General features: G+C 36.6%; 1 protein-coding gene across 1 annotated transcript in view; it reads left to right on the top strand.

The window, feature by feature from the left end:
• NCAM2 (neural cell adhesion molecule 2) overlaps positions 1-8385 on the top strand; it is a 286486-nt gene extending 278101 nt beyond the window's left edge. The window contains exons 17-18 of the mRNA XM_061453764.1: positions 2313-2432; positions 8140-8385. Of these exons, the coding sequence (XP_061309748.1) occupies positions 2313-2432; positions 8140-8251 (232 nt within the window). The 3' untranslated portion in view covers positions 8252-8385. The remainder of the gene's footprint in view (positions 1-2312; positions 2433-8139) is intronic.
• Positions 8386-13268: the final 4883 nt, after the last annotated feature.

Raw genomic sequence — 13268 nt, 5'->3', positions numbered from 1 at the left:
TTGTAGGATATATAGAGAGTTAGTAATTATGTTCCATATGTAATGAATGGAGATGGTACAATGCATGTAACATACAGACACCTGGAACAAAAACTACATCATGCATTTCCTACAGATCACTTTCCCTGCTGTGTAATTTTTAGGTGTTTTGCAGTGCTTCAGTCCTATATGAATGCTGTTTGCAAATGATGTCTTTTTTAAGTTTTGGTCATGCAATAATCTATGTTCATCTGTAAAACCGTAGATGTACAAACAAACAAAGTTGAACTTCTTATTCCCTCCACCAGTCCTATGCAATCCGTAATGTTTTGACAGATGTGAGGTAACCATGATAGTTTTGTGTCTCATCAACAGAAATTAGCATTGTAACCATTTGTGTATCTTAAAGTAGAATTTCACTTGCAGAAGTGAAGAAGCAGATGCAGGGATGGATTGTTGGTTTGATTTTTTTTTTTTTTAAATAACCAGAATCTTTTAGACTTCTTGCCTACATATTTATTTGTGCCAGACTTTTTTTAACCTACAAAGGCTTTCCTTGAGGATATCTTTCAGAAGACAGTAGAGTTTTCAAGGTACTTTCTGAGAAGTTGGATTATTACAGTTGTAACAACCTGTTTAACAGAGAGATATGAATTGAGGGTTTAGTTCTTTCCTATGGCACATAGCAGTCTGACTTCTTCTAGAATATCACAGGTCCAGGTAATAGTCTGTTAAATATAAAAGTAATTATTCATCTGTAACTCAGTTACCCTGTATTTCTAGACTGTGGCTGATGAAGTTCCAGGATACAATTCCTGATCTGATGACAGGAATAGGGGTGAAATATTTACATGGAAAGAGGTTTTTATTTGGAAATATCAAATATATCTTGGGTATCCTTTCATCTACCTTTTAAGATTAAAATTATATGCAAGTTAGTTAGTACTAATATTATTAATACTTCTGTAGCACTGAGAAGCTATTTCCATATCATAGCCATATTACTGAGAGCAGAGAAGGACCTGGGGATACTGGTGAATGAAAAGGTGGACATGATGCAGCAGTGTGCACTCGCAACCCAGTAAGCTGTCAATGTCCTGGGCTGCATCAAAAGGAAGGACGACCTACAAGGTTGAAGGAGGTTGTTCTCCTGCTCAGCTCTGTTCTTGAGAGAGCCCACCTGCAGTACTGCGTTCAGCTCTGAGGCCCCCAACACAAGGGGGACGTGGACCTGTTAAATCAAGTCTGGAGGAGGGATGTGAACATGATGAGAGGGCTGGAGCACCTCTCCTATGAAGACAGGCTGAGGGAGCTGGGGTTGTTCAGCTTGAAGAAGAGAAAGCTCCAGGAAGAACTTACAGCAGCTTCCCAGTACCTAAAGGAGGCTTATAAGAAAGATGGAGCAAACTTTTTATCAGGGTCTGTTGAGATGAGACAAGGGGTGATGGTTTTAAAGTGAAAGAAAAAAAGATTTGCATTGAACATAAAGAAGAACTTTTTAACAACAAGGGTGGTGAAACACTGGAACAGGTTGCCCAGAGGAGTGATCGGTGCCCCATCCCTGGAAATCAGGTTGGATAGAGCTCTGAACAACCTGATCTAGTTGAAGATGTCCCTGCTCATTGCAGTCCTAGGTTGGACTAGATGACCTTTAAAAGTCCCTTCCAACCCAAACCTATTCTATGATTATCAAGAAAAGCATAATGGCAGTACTGCTCCATCTTCCAACTCATTGTCCAATTAGCACAAAAGTTATTCTTTTACTTACATGTGAAAGACTAGCATTTGTTCCTAAAGTGGGGGAAATATGACATAGAAACAAAGAGTTTCTTCTACTAGTGCAAGCAGAAGGGGCTAGATTCTTATCACACAAGGGCTCTTTATGCTGTTTTAGCAGCTGGGATTATCACAGTCTCAGGATATTAGAGTTCTGCCGTGTGTATACTAATATAAAGGCTCTTTATACTGCCTAAAAAGTTCAAGCATAACTAGGCATCAAGTCCTGTATTTATTATACTAGGTTAGCAAAGTTTACATCTATTGCCATGAAGAGGCCATCATCTGATTATTTAGTCATAAACTAGATGCTCTTTTGAGATGCTAATCCATGATGTTTGTGGAGTTAGGCAAGTAACCATAGATACAGGCTGCTTTGAAGACTTCAAGGAATTTGGAACAGGCTGTTAAATGTGTCTCAGTGGTGTTAGTCACTGATAATTAGTTCTGCCTTTTCTTCGCCGACTTTTGAGAGAACGGATCTTGGTAATTATTTATATGCAATGTATGTGGTTAATATGATGATATAAGACTAAGACTCTTTTAATAATTTTTAGGAAGGATGGATCAAAAGAGCCAATAGTGGAAATGAGAACAGAGGATGAAAGAATTACCAACCATGAAGATGGGAGTCCTGTAAATGAGCCAAATGAGACAACTCCCCTCACAGAACCAGAGTAAGTAGCCTGACATTCCCTGGAGTTTCACACAAGATCATTCTGGCTACAAGAGTGGACTGGGCTTCACACTTTCTGAAAGGGAGATAAACAGCATCACCAGAATGGTGTGCTGCAGCAGTGTACAGCTGTACAACCACATCTGGGCATTATCCAGCCTTTGGATGACAACACCATAATAGCAGCAATTCTGCAGAGTATCATTACACTACGACCTCTATGGAGGTTAGCAAGTATCCAGCTCTCCTGACCCTGCAGTGGTGGCTGAGTACCAAGATTTTTTTAGTCAGGTGCAGCTGATCTTTACCACATTCCAGCAGTTATTAACCCCTCCACAGGAATAATATCCTGATTCTCAGAAATAGCCTTAGATTGAGACACAGACACATCCCTACACACCCCCTGTAAGTAGAGCACAGTGATTCCATGCTCCAGAAACCCAGCATCTTATGGGGTGGACCATTCGTGCTTTCATTCATGTAACTGGGAGCTTAGCTCAGTATTTAAATCCATGTGGTGTAACTGGATTAATAGTGGTGAAGTGCAGCCACTTTGCTTGTTTTCCTCATGCCCTCTTCCTACCCCTGAAAGCTGTTCTCAGCACAGAAACAACAGCAGCAGTTCTTGCCAAGGCTCTGGCTGCCTCCTGAGTCACAAGGACCAGCCTTGGGCTGGGGGATCCCAAGTGCTGGTGGTCAGGTCATCTCTTCTGCTTTGCTGCTGCAGCTCCTGGAACAAATTAAACTGGGTAGAGTACCTGGTGTTTGTACCTGAATAACACTTCTCGAAACCTCTGTGGAGGATAAAGTAGCATTTGTGATAGGGTACAAGCAAGCTGGTATTTTCCTAGGCTTACTATTGCAATGAGAGCTTCTGATATGCTTTTTTTTTTTCCTCTGAAAATTCAGTTGGAAGAGAAATTAGTATTTCAACAAAGGCATTGACAATTTCATTCTTTCTATAGAGTTCCCACCTAGTGGTATTAAAGGACATTAATTGATTGCTAAAGAGTTTCATTTCTGAGCCTCAAAAGTCAATTGATTTGAAATTATTAAAGAAAGCTTCTAGTTTCTTTGAGCCCAAAGCTTTTCATGTGTTGTGAAAATCTCCTGCCTCATGAAAACTTAAAGGTGTCATGGCTACAAAGACACTTCTGTAGTAATATAGAATCACAAAGTCATAGAATGATTTGGGTTGGCAGGGACCTTAAAAATCATCTAGTTCCAACCCCTCTGCCATGGGCAGGGACACCTTCCACTAGACCAGGTTGCTCCAAGCCCCATCCAGTCTGGCCTTGAACACTGCCAGGAATGGGGCAGCCACAACTTCTCTGGGCAACCTGTGCCAGTGCCTCACCACCCTCATAGTGAAGAATTTCTTCTTAATATCTAATCAAAATCTTCTGTCTTCCAGTTTAAAACCATTTGCCCTTGTCCTGTCACTACATGATCTTGTAAAAAGTCCTCTAGATTTCTTGTAGGCCCCCTTTAGGTACAGAATGGCTGCTATACAATGTCCCCTGAGCTTTCTCTTTTCCAGGCTGAACAACCCCATCTCTCTCAGCCTGTCAAAAAAATAATATTAAAAAAATCACCTGTTGGTTATTTGGTAAAATCACAGTTGTTATTTGAAAGGAGAAGATGTTCTTACAAGTCTATTTCTGAAATGACAAGAAAATTGCTTTTCTTAACATTGTCTAGAACTCCACAGAGCCTTTAATAAGAAGAAAGCCTGTGTTATTGTCAGTGGCATTTTTAGTAAACGGGGTTGGAAGTTGTGTTAAAATAACAGTGCAATAAGCTATATACTTCCTTAAAGAACCTGTACGTGAAGACTTTAAAGTTGTGTTAATTGAACAATTATGGAATTTGTTGAATGACTAGTGATATGTTTGCTCTTCATATTAGAACTTATAATGAGGGGCACTTTAGAGAACCCACAGTTATCTGAGGAGTCAGGGGAATGTAGTAGTAAACACTGTAAAAGTCCAGCAGGACTCGGATATGTTAGTGGGTAAGGTGCCAGGGCCACATTTTTTTGTACTTCAGGACAATCTGTAGAACCAAATCTTGCAAATACAAGAGAGATGCATCTAGCAAGGGACATGATAGCAGGAAAAATCCAGTTCAATTCTTCCTACTTGTTCCAGTCATTAGAACAGCTGACATGAGCGAACTATGAGGATGTTAAAATCAAAACTCTTATCAAACTCCTGGGGGAGGGGGAAAGAATCAGTCAGTGGGTGGCACAAAAAATAATTAAAGCATAGGAACAACTGATAAGGAGTTTAATAGGTATTATGTCCTTGGGAGAATAGGTCTACCAAGAGATATTAATAATGATGAGAGTTTCCTTTTGGTAAATTCTTGTCCAACAACCAGTGGCAAAAGGCAGCAGTCCAAGGTACAGCTGGACAGAAGCCAGCTAAAGATTCGGGACAGAGTCACTTAGGAAACCAAAGATAAATAGAGCATCATGCAGCCAAGACATATGAAGGAACACTGGTACTAAAGGAACATGGAAAAACCTGCTTATTCACAGGTCATAACTGAAAAAACAGAGAAGCAATATAAAGTACGGGTGAGATGCTACTAAAGGAAAGGAGGATGCAATAGGGTGGAAGTCCCTCAGTAGGAAGAACAAGTAGGATTTGTTAACAAAACACATTGTGAGTAACAGGTACTATCAGCTGGAAGCTGAAACCTAGGCATATCATGGGCAGAGCAAGGATGACCAGCAGGAATCTTGAATGGAAGAGCTTAGCTTGCAGGAAGGAAGACTTTCAAGGACATTCCAGGCAGGCAATGTACATACATGGTAGGATTCATTCTGAGTAATTATAGCTGTTTTAAAGGTATATGAGGTAAGCCTTCAGTTTAAATTGGATTAAATATTTTGAATAATTAGTTGAATTATTTTGAATAATACCAAATTATACTTAGAACTTTAAATACAATTTAATCATTTGTGGAAAATAATTAATAAAGGGATTACTTCATTTTACAATAATATTTTCATTATATTGGTCAGCATGTTATTCAGCAGTCTGTGTTTTACCTTAACTCAGGTGATTCTTTTCAAAGCCAGGTTTGGAATCCGTGCATGACAGATGAGCACAAAGCACTTTCACCTGCAAGTCAAGAAGGTTTAATAATGCTGGCAGGAAATCATTTTGAGCTGTGCATTTCGTATTACATTTCTGTGATATGATTAAAATACCATGTGAAATGTGGTACTAATTGCATCACTAATTAATGTAAAAATTCTGACATTATTGTGTTTTTAGTGTTAGTTGAGTTTTTCTTAGTGTTAATGAAGCTGGGTGAATTCCAGTATGAAAAGGGCTGGGAGCCATTCTCCTGTAAAATAGGAAAGTATAAATACTCTATAAAGTTTTGTATGGGTAATATCAGCATTTCATTTAGGCCACTTGCAGTACTGAGCGAAGTCAATATTATTAATGATTGACAACACCCAACATCTGATTAAAGCAAAAGAACCTTTTAAAGTTCTCTAGTATCTTTTTTTTTTTTTCAAAAAAGGCTTTCATTAGAAAATACTTTAAGATTTGAAGGGATTAGTCTGCCCAGCTGTAAAACATCAAATTAATTTGAATAGATGTAGCTAAAGAAAACTTAGGTATAGGAAAATCGGTGTAATTAAAACATTTAAACTTCATTTAGTTAATTAAAAGAAGAAAATGATTGAATCTGCACTAAAGATTAAATATGAATTAACATTTGAAACAAGAGGAAAATTCCAAACCCAAAAATTCTGTCATAGTCAGAAGGATAATGCTGAACAACAACTAAACTGATAACTTCACCTGATATCCAAAAAAGCCTACAAGTTTTTAAAGACAATCAGGTTAAGGAATGGGTGGATGAACTTTCTGATGAGGAAAACTTGCAAAACATTTGATTTGTCTGTAGTTTGGTTGTTTTGTTGCTGACTGAAAGCAAGGCTAATTTTATCACACTGCATGAACATGGATTTCAGTAATACCTAGTATCCTTCAGCAGGGTTCTAACAAATCTTCATATTTCAATTAATTTGAAAATAGTTGTAACATGCTCTTAATTCACTTCTCCAAAACAGAATATTCTGTCAATTGGCCAGTTTTCACTTTGACTAAATATTTCTTCCCTTTCAGCAATATTTTTTGAGAAATTACTTTGCCTTTATATAAAACTAGATTAAATTCAGTCTTTCTTTAAATACTGGTGGAAGTGCTAACACAGGTGCCTGCTTACCTAAAATGCTTCTCATGAGCCATGCTTCCTCTGCCTCAATGTTTTATCATCTTTTAAACACAGACTAGTGTTAGGTTCTGCTGTTTCCATTCTTTCAGGCATTGTGTTGTGGGCTGAAATCTGTTTCCTTTGGGTGTGCCACGTGAAACAGGCAATTACTAGAGATCTTTGTCTGTGTTCAAAGCCAGACGGCTGATATATATCCCACATACTTTACTGTAATAGAGCAAGTTAGTTTTCTCTTTGATTTCTCTGAGATACAGGTTGTGCTCACTGTTTAACCTCTAGACAAACAGCAGTTCGTTTCATACAGTGTAAGTTTCATAAGACTGGGAATTTGAGTATTGCAGTATTTTATTTGTTGTTATTAAACACTGTTATTAGAAGACATTCCTAAGGGGTTCCTTAGACAGGTTTTGAACAGTATATTGCTCTTTGGGACATCGAAGCAATCACAGTGGAAGTTTACTGAAACATTTACCGGTTATAATGGATAAAAAAGGCATATGCATACTATTCCCTAGTTAAAAACAGAAAGCAAATGCAAACTGAAATCACGATTAACAGCAGTTATGCCCAGGAGACATTATTACAGGAACATCTGAGTAAACCATACATATCTTGACAGCTTCTGGGTTTTTTGTTTTTTGGTTTTTTTTAATGTTTTTTGACAGCTAACTACTGGCAGCAGGGAATCAATGATTTTCCAGATCCTTTTGAATGAAATCAGTGCTTGTCTTTCCTGTAAAGCAACGGTGGAGACACTGTTGCCACTGGAATTAAGGATCATAAAGCTCCTCTGAGTTTTCTCTAAGTTAGTCTTAAAACAGCTATAAGTTATTAATGCAGCTGGATAATGTGATGTAGCAAAAAAAAATTTTAGAATTTTCTAAGTAATAAAATAACTTCCATTACCTCATTGTGCTATAAAAAGTTCTTTCCTTTACCAATGTCTTGGCATAATCTCCAATGATAGATTTCCTATTTCATATAAAATTGAATTATATATTATAATATATATATATATAATATAATAAATTATATTTGGATACAGACATAAAAAAGGGTATAATCTAGATTCATCAAAAGGCTTGCCTTTAAGTGTTTCACAGTATGCTAAGGAACTCATACCTCTATACTGTCTTGGGTCAATTTATTTGCATTATATTGCTTCTTTTGTCTTACTGCAGAAACTGCATTTTGAGCAGCAGCAATGTTTTTGTCATGTGCCATTTAGGTTTTTCTGGCTTTATAGAAATGGGAAGAGTTAATATGAATTTCTTCAAAAGCAAATAACCTCATAATATAAATAATTATACATTATTGTCAATAAATTATGTAAATTATGTTTTTAGAAACACTGTGAACTGTATAAGCAATATGTACGCTATAGACTTAAATTCCAGTTTACACATTATTTATGTGTTACCATGATTCCTCTCTTCTTCCGATAGGAAGCTGCCCCTAAAGGAGGAGAATGGGAAAGAAGCTTTAAACGCAGAAAACATAGAAATCAAAGTTGCTAATGACATCATCCAGTCAAAAGAAGATGATAGCAAAGCATAATAAGATAAACGACAGCTGTCTGGATAATGCATTTGGATTGAAGTAACCCCGTGACCAAAATTTTACAGCTGACCTTAATTTCTTGGGAAACTTAAGCTTGGAATAGTTAGTACATGTGTACATATGATGAAACAGTTTCTGTCTACAGTTCCTTTCTATTTTTTGGTTAATGGTTTTAGTATGTAGTTTTGCTGACACCAAGTCCCATGGTATAAATTTGAAAAATATGCAGAATAAGGACTGTAATTTATTATATGATAAAGTTTGTCTATTTAGAAGAACAGTTATAAAGCACCCCTAATCACAAACAACATACGAGATCTCTCCAGATCTTACAGTACAAGCTACATACATAAAGTGACATCTACTACTATGTTTGTTTCCATTTATAATAAAAAAAAAAAAAAGTGCAGGTTGTCCTTAAAGAAAAAACAGTCTCAGTATAAAGTTTAAGACCTTAGCAATGGCAGACACTCAGTAGTCATTCCAGCTGTACTTATCACTGGAAGTAAACACAGAGCCAGCTCCACCTGTAGTTTCACCTGGGGTTTTTTGTAAAATAAAAAGTTGATAATGGCCACGTAGAGACTTAAATAATATTGGCTAACTATTTTGTAGCAGTATATTGGTCTCATCCTGGCTACATGAGTGTGACTCTGAAAGACTCCATGTCAGTGATTCAGGTTTACTGTATTAAAGGTTTGGAGGTTGCATGTGAACTAAAGGACAGCAAAGGTGTGAAAATAAAACTTTTTTTAATCATAACCTTGGCTTTAAATGAAACCTTACAATAAACACAAGCTAATTTGGTATTAGACCAAATACATTTTTCCCTGTCTAGTGTTTCTTAAGTTGTTTTTTTTTATTGTTTATATTTATTATTCTGCTTAACATGCATCACTGAAATTTGATTTATTTGATGCAAAATTTATTCATATTTATTTCCATTGATTTAATGGTGCCACTAATTGGAGTAATATATTTTGCTTCTATTTCAGCATAGTGTATTCACACCTACTAAACTTTTCAAAATCTTGCTGTGAAAGAGGTTGATAAACAATATAGAAAACTAGATTGAAAAATTGTATTTAAAAGAGTAAATTGTAGAGTACCTTATGGATTTCCCAAATCTAAGTTATACCTGAGGTTTAAGTGTAGCTTTACTCAGTAAATCATGTTCTATCCTCACTTATATCTGAATTTTGCTCATATTTGAAGTTCTTTTACTTCCCAGTTTCCCAGAGGATGTCATCAACCCTTAGCTGATATTTCAAAGTCATGGCAAAGTGGTTGACTTTTCTGCAGTAAAGCTGAAAGTGAAATGTAACAGAGTGTCCTTAAATTTGAGGAAGATGACAGGTTAACCTTCATGTTAACCAAGCTTTAGTGCATTTGAAATTGCTGAGGAGGACATACTTAACACGTAGGGGATTTTTATTTTTCAAACCCAAGTCATTTTATGGGTTTTTTTACAAATTTTCCTTACTTTAGAAAGTAACAACAATAAACCACTGGTGTGGCTAGGATAAGAGGCCAAGTTCCCACAAAACCAGTACCAAAGTGAAAATAATGGGTAAGAGGAGGTAGAAATGTGTGATAAAAGTCATGAAGGAGAATAATTTGAAAGTGCTGAAAAGAAGTTTCTTTAAATACTAAGACACTATTTCTGGGTGAAGGAAACATGAAGACATTCCTTTATGACCTCTCACTGTTGCTCCCGCATACTCCCACTACTGGGTAGACAGTACTACCAAGTAGCTGCGTGTTTATTAAATCTCAGTCCTGTTTCTTCCTAAGTACACAGTGAGCAGGACTGCCCCTAAGCAGTAATTAAAAGGAACAGTTGTCTCTTATATATGAAAATCTATTATTTTATGAAGTATATATTAGCATCTGGGCTTTTTATTCTATCAAAATGCAAGGAAGGGACCTGGAAAATTCCAGCAGTTGAAAATAATGTGGCAGCCCGCATCATCTCATGCAGTATTTTTACCAGGGATGAAGGTAGGAAACATCCTTTCCTCTTCTGCCTGTCATCATAAACTTAGGTGGTGCTGTGCATATTCACATAAGTCAAGCTAAGCTTTGCTAGGCAAACGGTGCTTATTTCTGAATCCAGCATGATCATCTGCACAACAAGGTTTCTATACAATATGGGCAGAGATAACAGTATCTAGGCTCGACTGTAGATGCATTTCAAATTTTAGCACTTCTTCTTGAGATTTACACAAAAAAACTTTATAGCCTAACAGCTATATATTCAGGGTTGGGGGTTCATTTTGTTGGTTTTTTGTTTGTTTGTTTGTTTGCTTTCTAATATGGCCTCTAATTACAGTGTGAAGGAATCAGAAAATTTAAGAGGTCCTGTCAGCACATTTATTATCGATATGTCTGTGATGCTTTTTACAAGTAAAATGTACCGCAAAACTATTTCAATATTGGAAGCAAAAGCATTTCCCACTACATTGGATTACAAGTGAAAAGTTTTTTTTTTCCAGGAGTATTTATTTTCTTCCTGCTGTTAAGTCTCCTGCCAGCTGGCCTATGTGAAGGCTGAGAATTAAACAGTTCTAAATTACTGATGGACTGTCCAGGCATGCCATTTGGTCTGTTATCTCTTGTGCTTTGACTACGCTGCAGGAGAAAGCCACACTATAACTATGAAAGAATGCTTAAAAACACTGATATGTGAAAATATTTCAAAATGAGGGGCAGCGCATAGTCATTTGTAAGATACGTGTAGAGTGGAATAACGTCATTTCTTTACTTTCTTTTACTATTCTAGACTAAAAAGAAAAAAAATCTGTATAAATGTCACTTTTTCTGTCTAAAAGTAATTTTAAGTGTTAGTATGAAATGTCAGAAGAGTTGACAAAATATAACTATTTGTAAAAGTAATCTGAATTGTTACACTAACATACTCTAGGAACAAGGGTGGGAGGGAGCTATTGAATTAATTAATGATATAGAATGTGGCAGTGACAATCTCTTTTCAACAAAAAGTAAGGAGTAAAATCAAGTAAAATGACTTTGAGCTTCTTGTTAATTTTTTTAGTAGACCTGCGTTCTGATTTACCATAACAGTAAGAAAAGTTTTAATTAGTGTTTAACAATTTAGTATACAAAAGTGCTCGGGGGGGGGGGTCTGTTTTTTTTTGTTTGTTTATTTGTTTTTTTTTTTACTTTTATAATTTTTTTGTGGTTGCAAAAATATTTAATATTCTGGTGATGCTAATGTCTATTGTGACAAAGATTAATTTATTTAGGCCACAGTCTTGCAAGAAATTAGTGTGGCTGAACCCACCCTCATATGCTACCCCACTGACACCAGTGGGGTTGATGTGAGCAGGAGGATGGATGTACTTTCATAAGAGACCTTGCAAGATTGGGCCTACTATCTCTTCATAGATATGTACAACATAATCACACAATGACAGTCATCTACAAAGGCTGTTCGACAACAGTGCCTCGTATAGTGAATTCCACCTGCTGTCTTCAGCCTCTGCATTGATGTTTATCAAAAAAAGTGGCTTTCCTTTTACGGTGGTAATTACTTTGATTATTGATTTAAGTGCCAATCATCAAACTGTAGTATAATAATCATGCCATTTTTCTGTTTCCTAGACCGGATAATGGAAATGTATTTGTGCCTTTTGATAGCATGCCACTCTGCTTTATTAAAGAAAAATCTTTAGTAATTTGTCTACAAAGCCTGTTCAAAATATTTAAAAGCTCTACCATGACATACTTTGCTCAAATATGCTCAAATACTCATCTGAAGTAAACTGGAGGTAGTATTCTCAAGTCACATAAATATTCTAAAATTTTCAAAAATCTATTGAGATCACAGTTCTAGTGAGGGTCATAGTGGGTATATTACTACTGGAAAGATACAAGTACACACATGGGGGTGTGTAGGGGTGTTTTGACCAATTTATCAAGTTGGAGAGTCAGATAGATAAAAAGTCTCCTTAGTTATATTTATGTACTTACTTAGACCTAAAACATTAAAATCTTTTCTTAAATTTGAAAGATTGTGTGGAGCATCTTCCCACCATTTTACCTCTGGAATAAAACTGTAGTGAATATTTGCTTTGCAGTCATCTGTGGCCTCACCATCCCTGTAAACTGTCATAGTAAGTAGTATCTTTGTAGAGATACTGTAGCATCTGTTGTATGACATTCACTCCTGATTAAAGGGCCTCCAAAAAGATGATTTACTGAAACTCAAGAACGCTATTACAAATTGATCTAGGGAGGGGTGCTGAGAGCAACTGCAAGAAGGGCCACAGTAGAATCCAGGCATCACTAGGCTCAAACTGACTTCACTGGGGCCTGAGTTTCATCCATACATCTCAGTGAGGCTCTGCATGTCCTCAGCTGATCAAGTCACTTTTGCAGATTGGAGTTTAAGGGGTAAGTGGAACTTAAATGCCCTGCCAGGTTCCTGCTAAAATTTTGCTTAGAGGAGGTTTTCCCATCAGGAGTTTCTACTGATCAGGAAATGCTGATAAAAATATCTGATCACAGTTTTATCCCATACATTACTAGGTGCCCACAAGTAAAAGAAGAAAAAGAAAACATTCCACTGAATAAGTCATTGCAATTGTGGTACTTCTTTAGGCAAAGATGAAAACACTCTAAGTAGTATTTCTTCTTAAATCTATTTATTTAACTTCAGATACTCAGGCCAATTGATGCAAAGCTACTATGGTTGAATAGGCTTTTTTAAAAGAGGATCCACCCCCTTTTCCAGGTTTTTTCATATCATTTCCTGGAGTACCCAGTCGACAGTATTTCTGTAGTGGTGGGAGGATACCACTCACTAAGTTTTAAGTGATCTTCAATATTTCCACTGCACATACTAATGTGTTCTTTTATCATTTTACTTGAACCTGAGCCAAGAAGAAGCCTTTCTATTACAAATTTGGCTTTGGATTAGGTTCTGAGAAATCATAGTTTACAAGTCTATCTTTCCTCTTAACAGGCATTGTAAGCCTCATGATGTTTGACTTTC

The sequence above is a fragment of the Pezoporus flaviventris genome, unplaced genomic scaffold (genome assembly GCF_033815535.1).
Source record: "Pezoporus flaviventris isolate CSIRO_AGI_PZ_B2104156 unplaced genomic scaffold, CSIRO_AGI_Pfla_v1 ptg000015l, whole genome shotgun sequence".
NCBI lineage: Eukaryota > Metazoa > Chordata > Aves > Psittaciformes > Psittacidae > Pezoporus > Pezoporus flaviventris.
The sequence above is the reverse complement of the archived record's forward strand: the minus strand, read 5'-3'. Positions and strand labels throughout refer to the sequence as shown.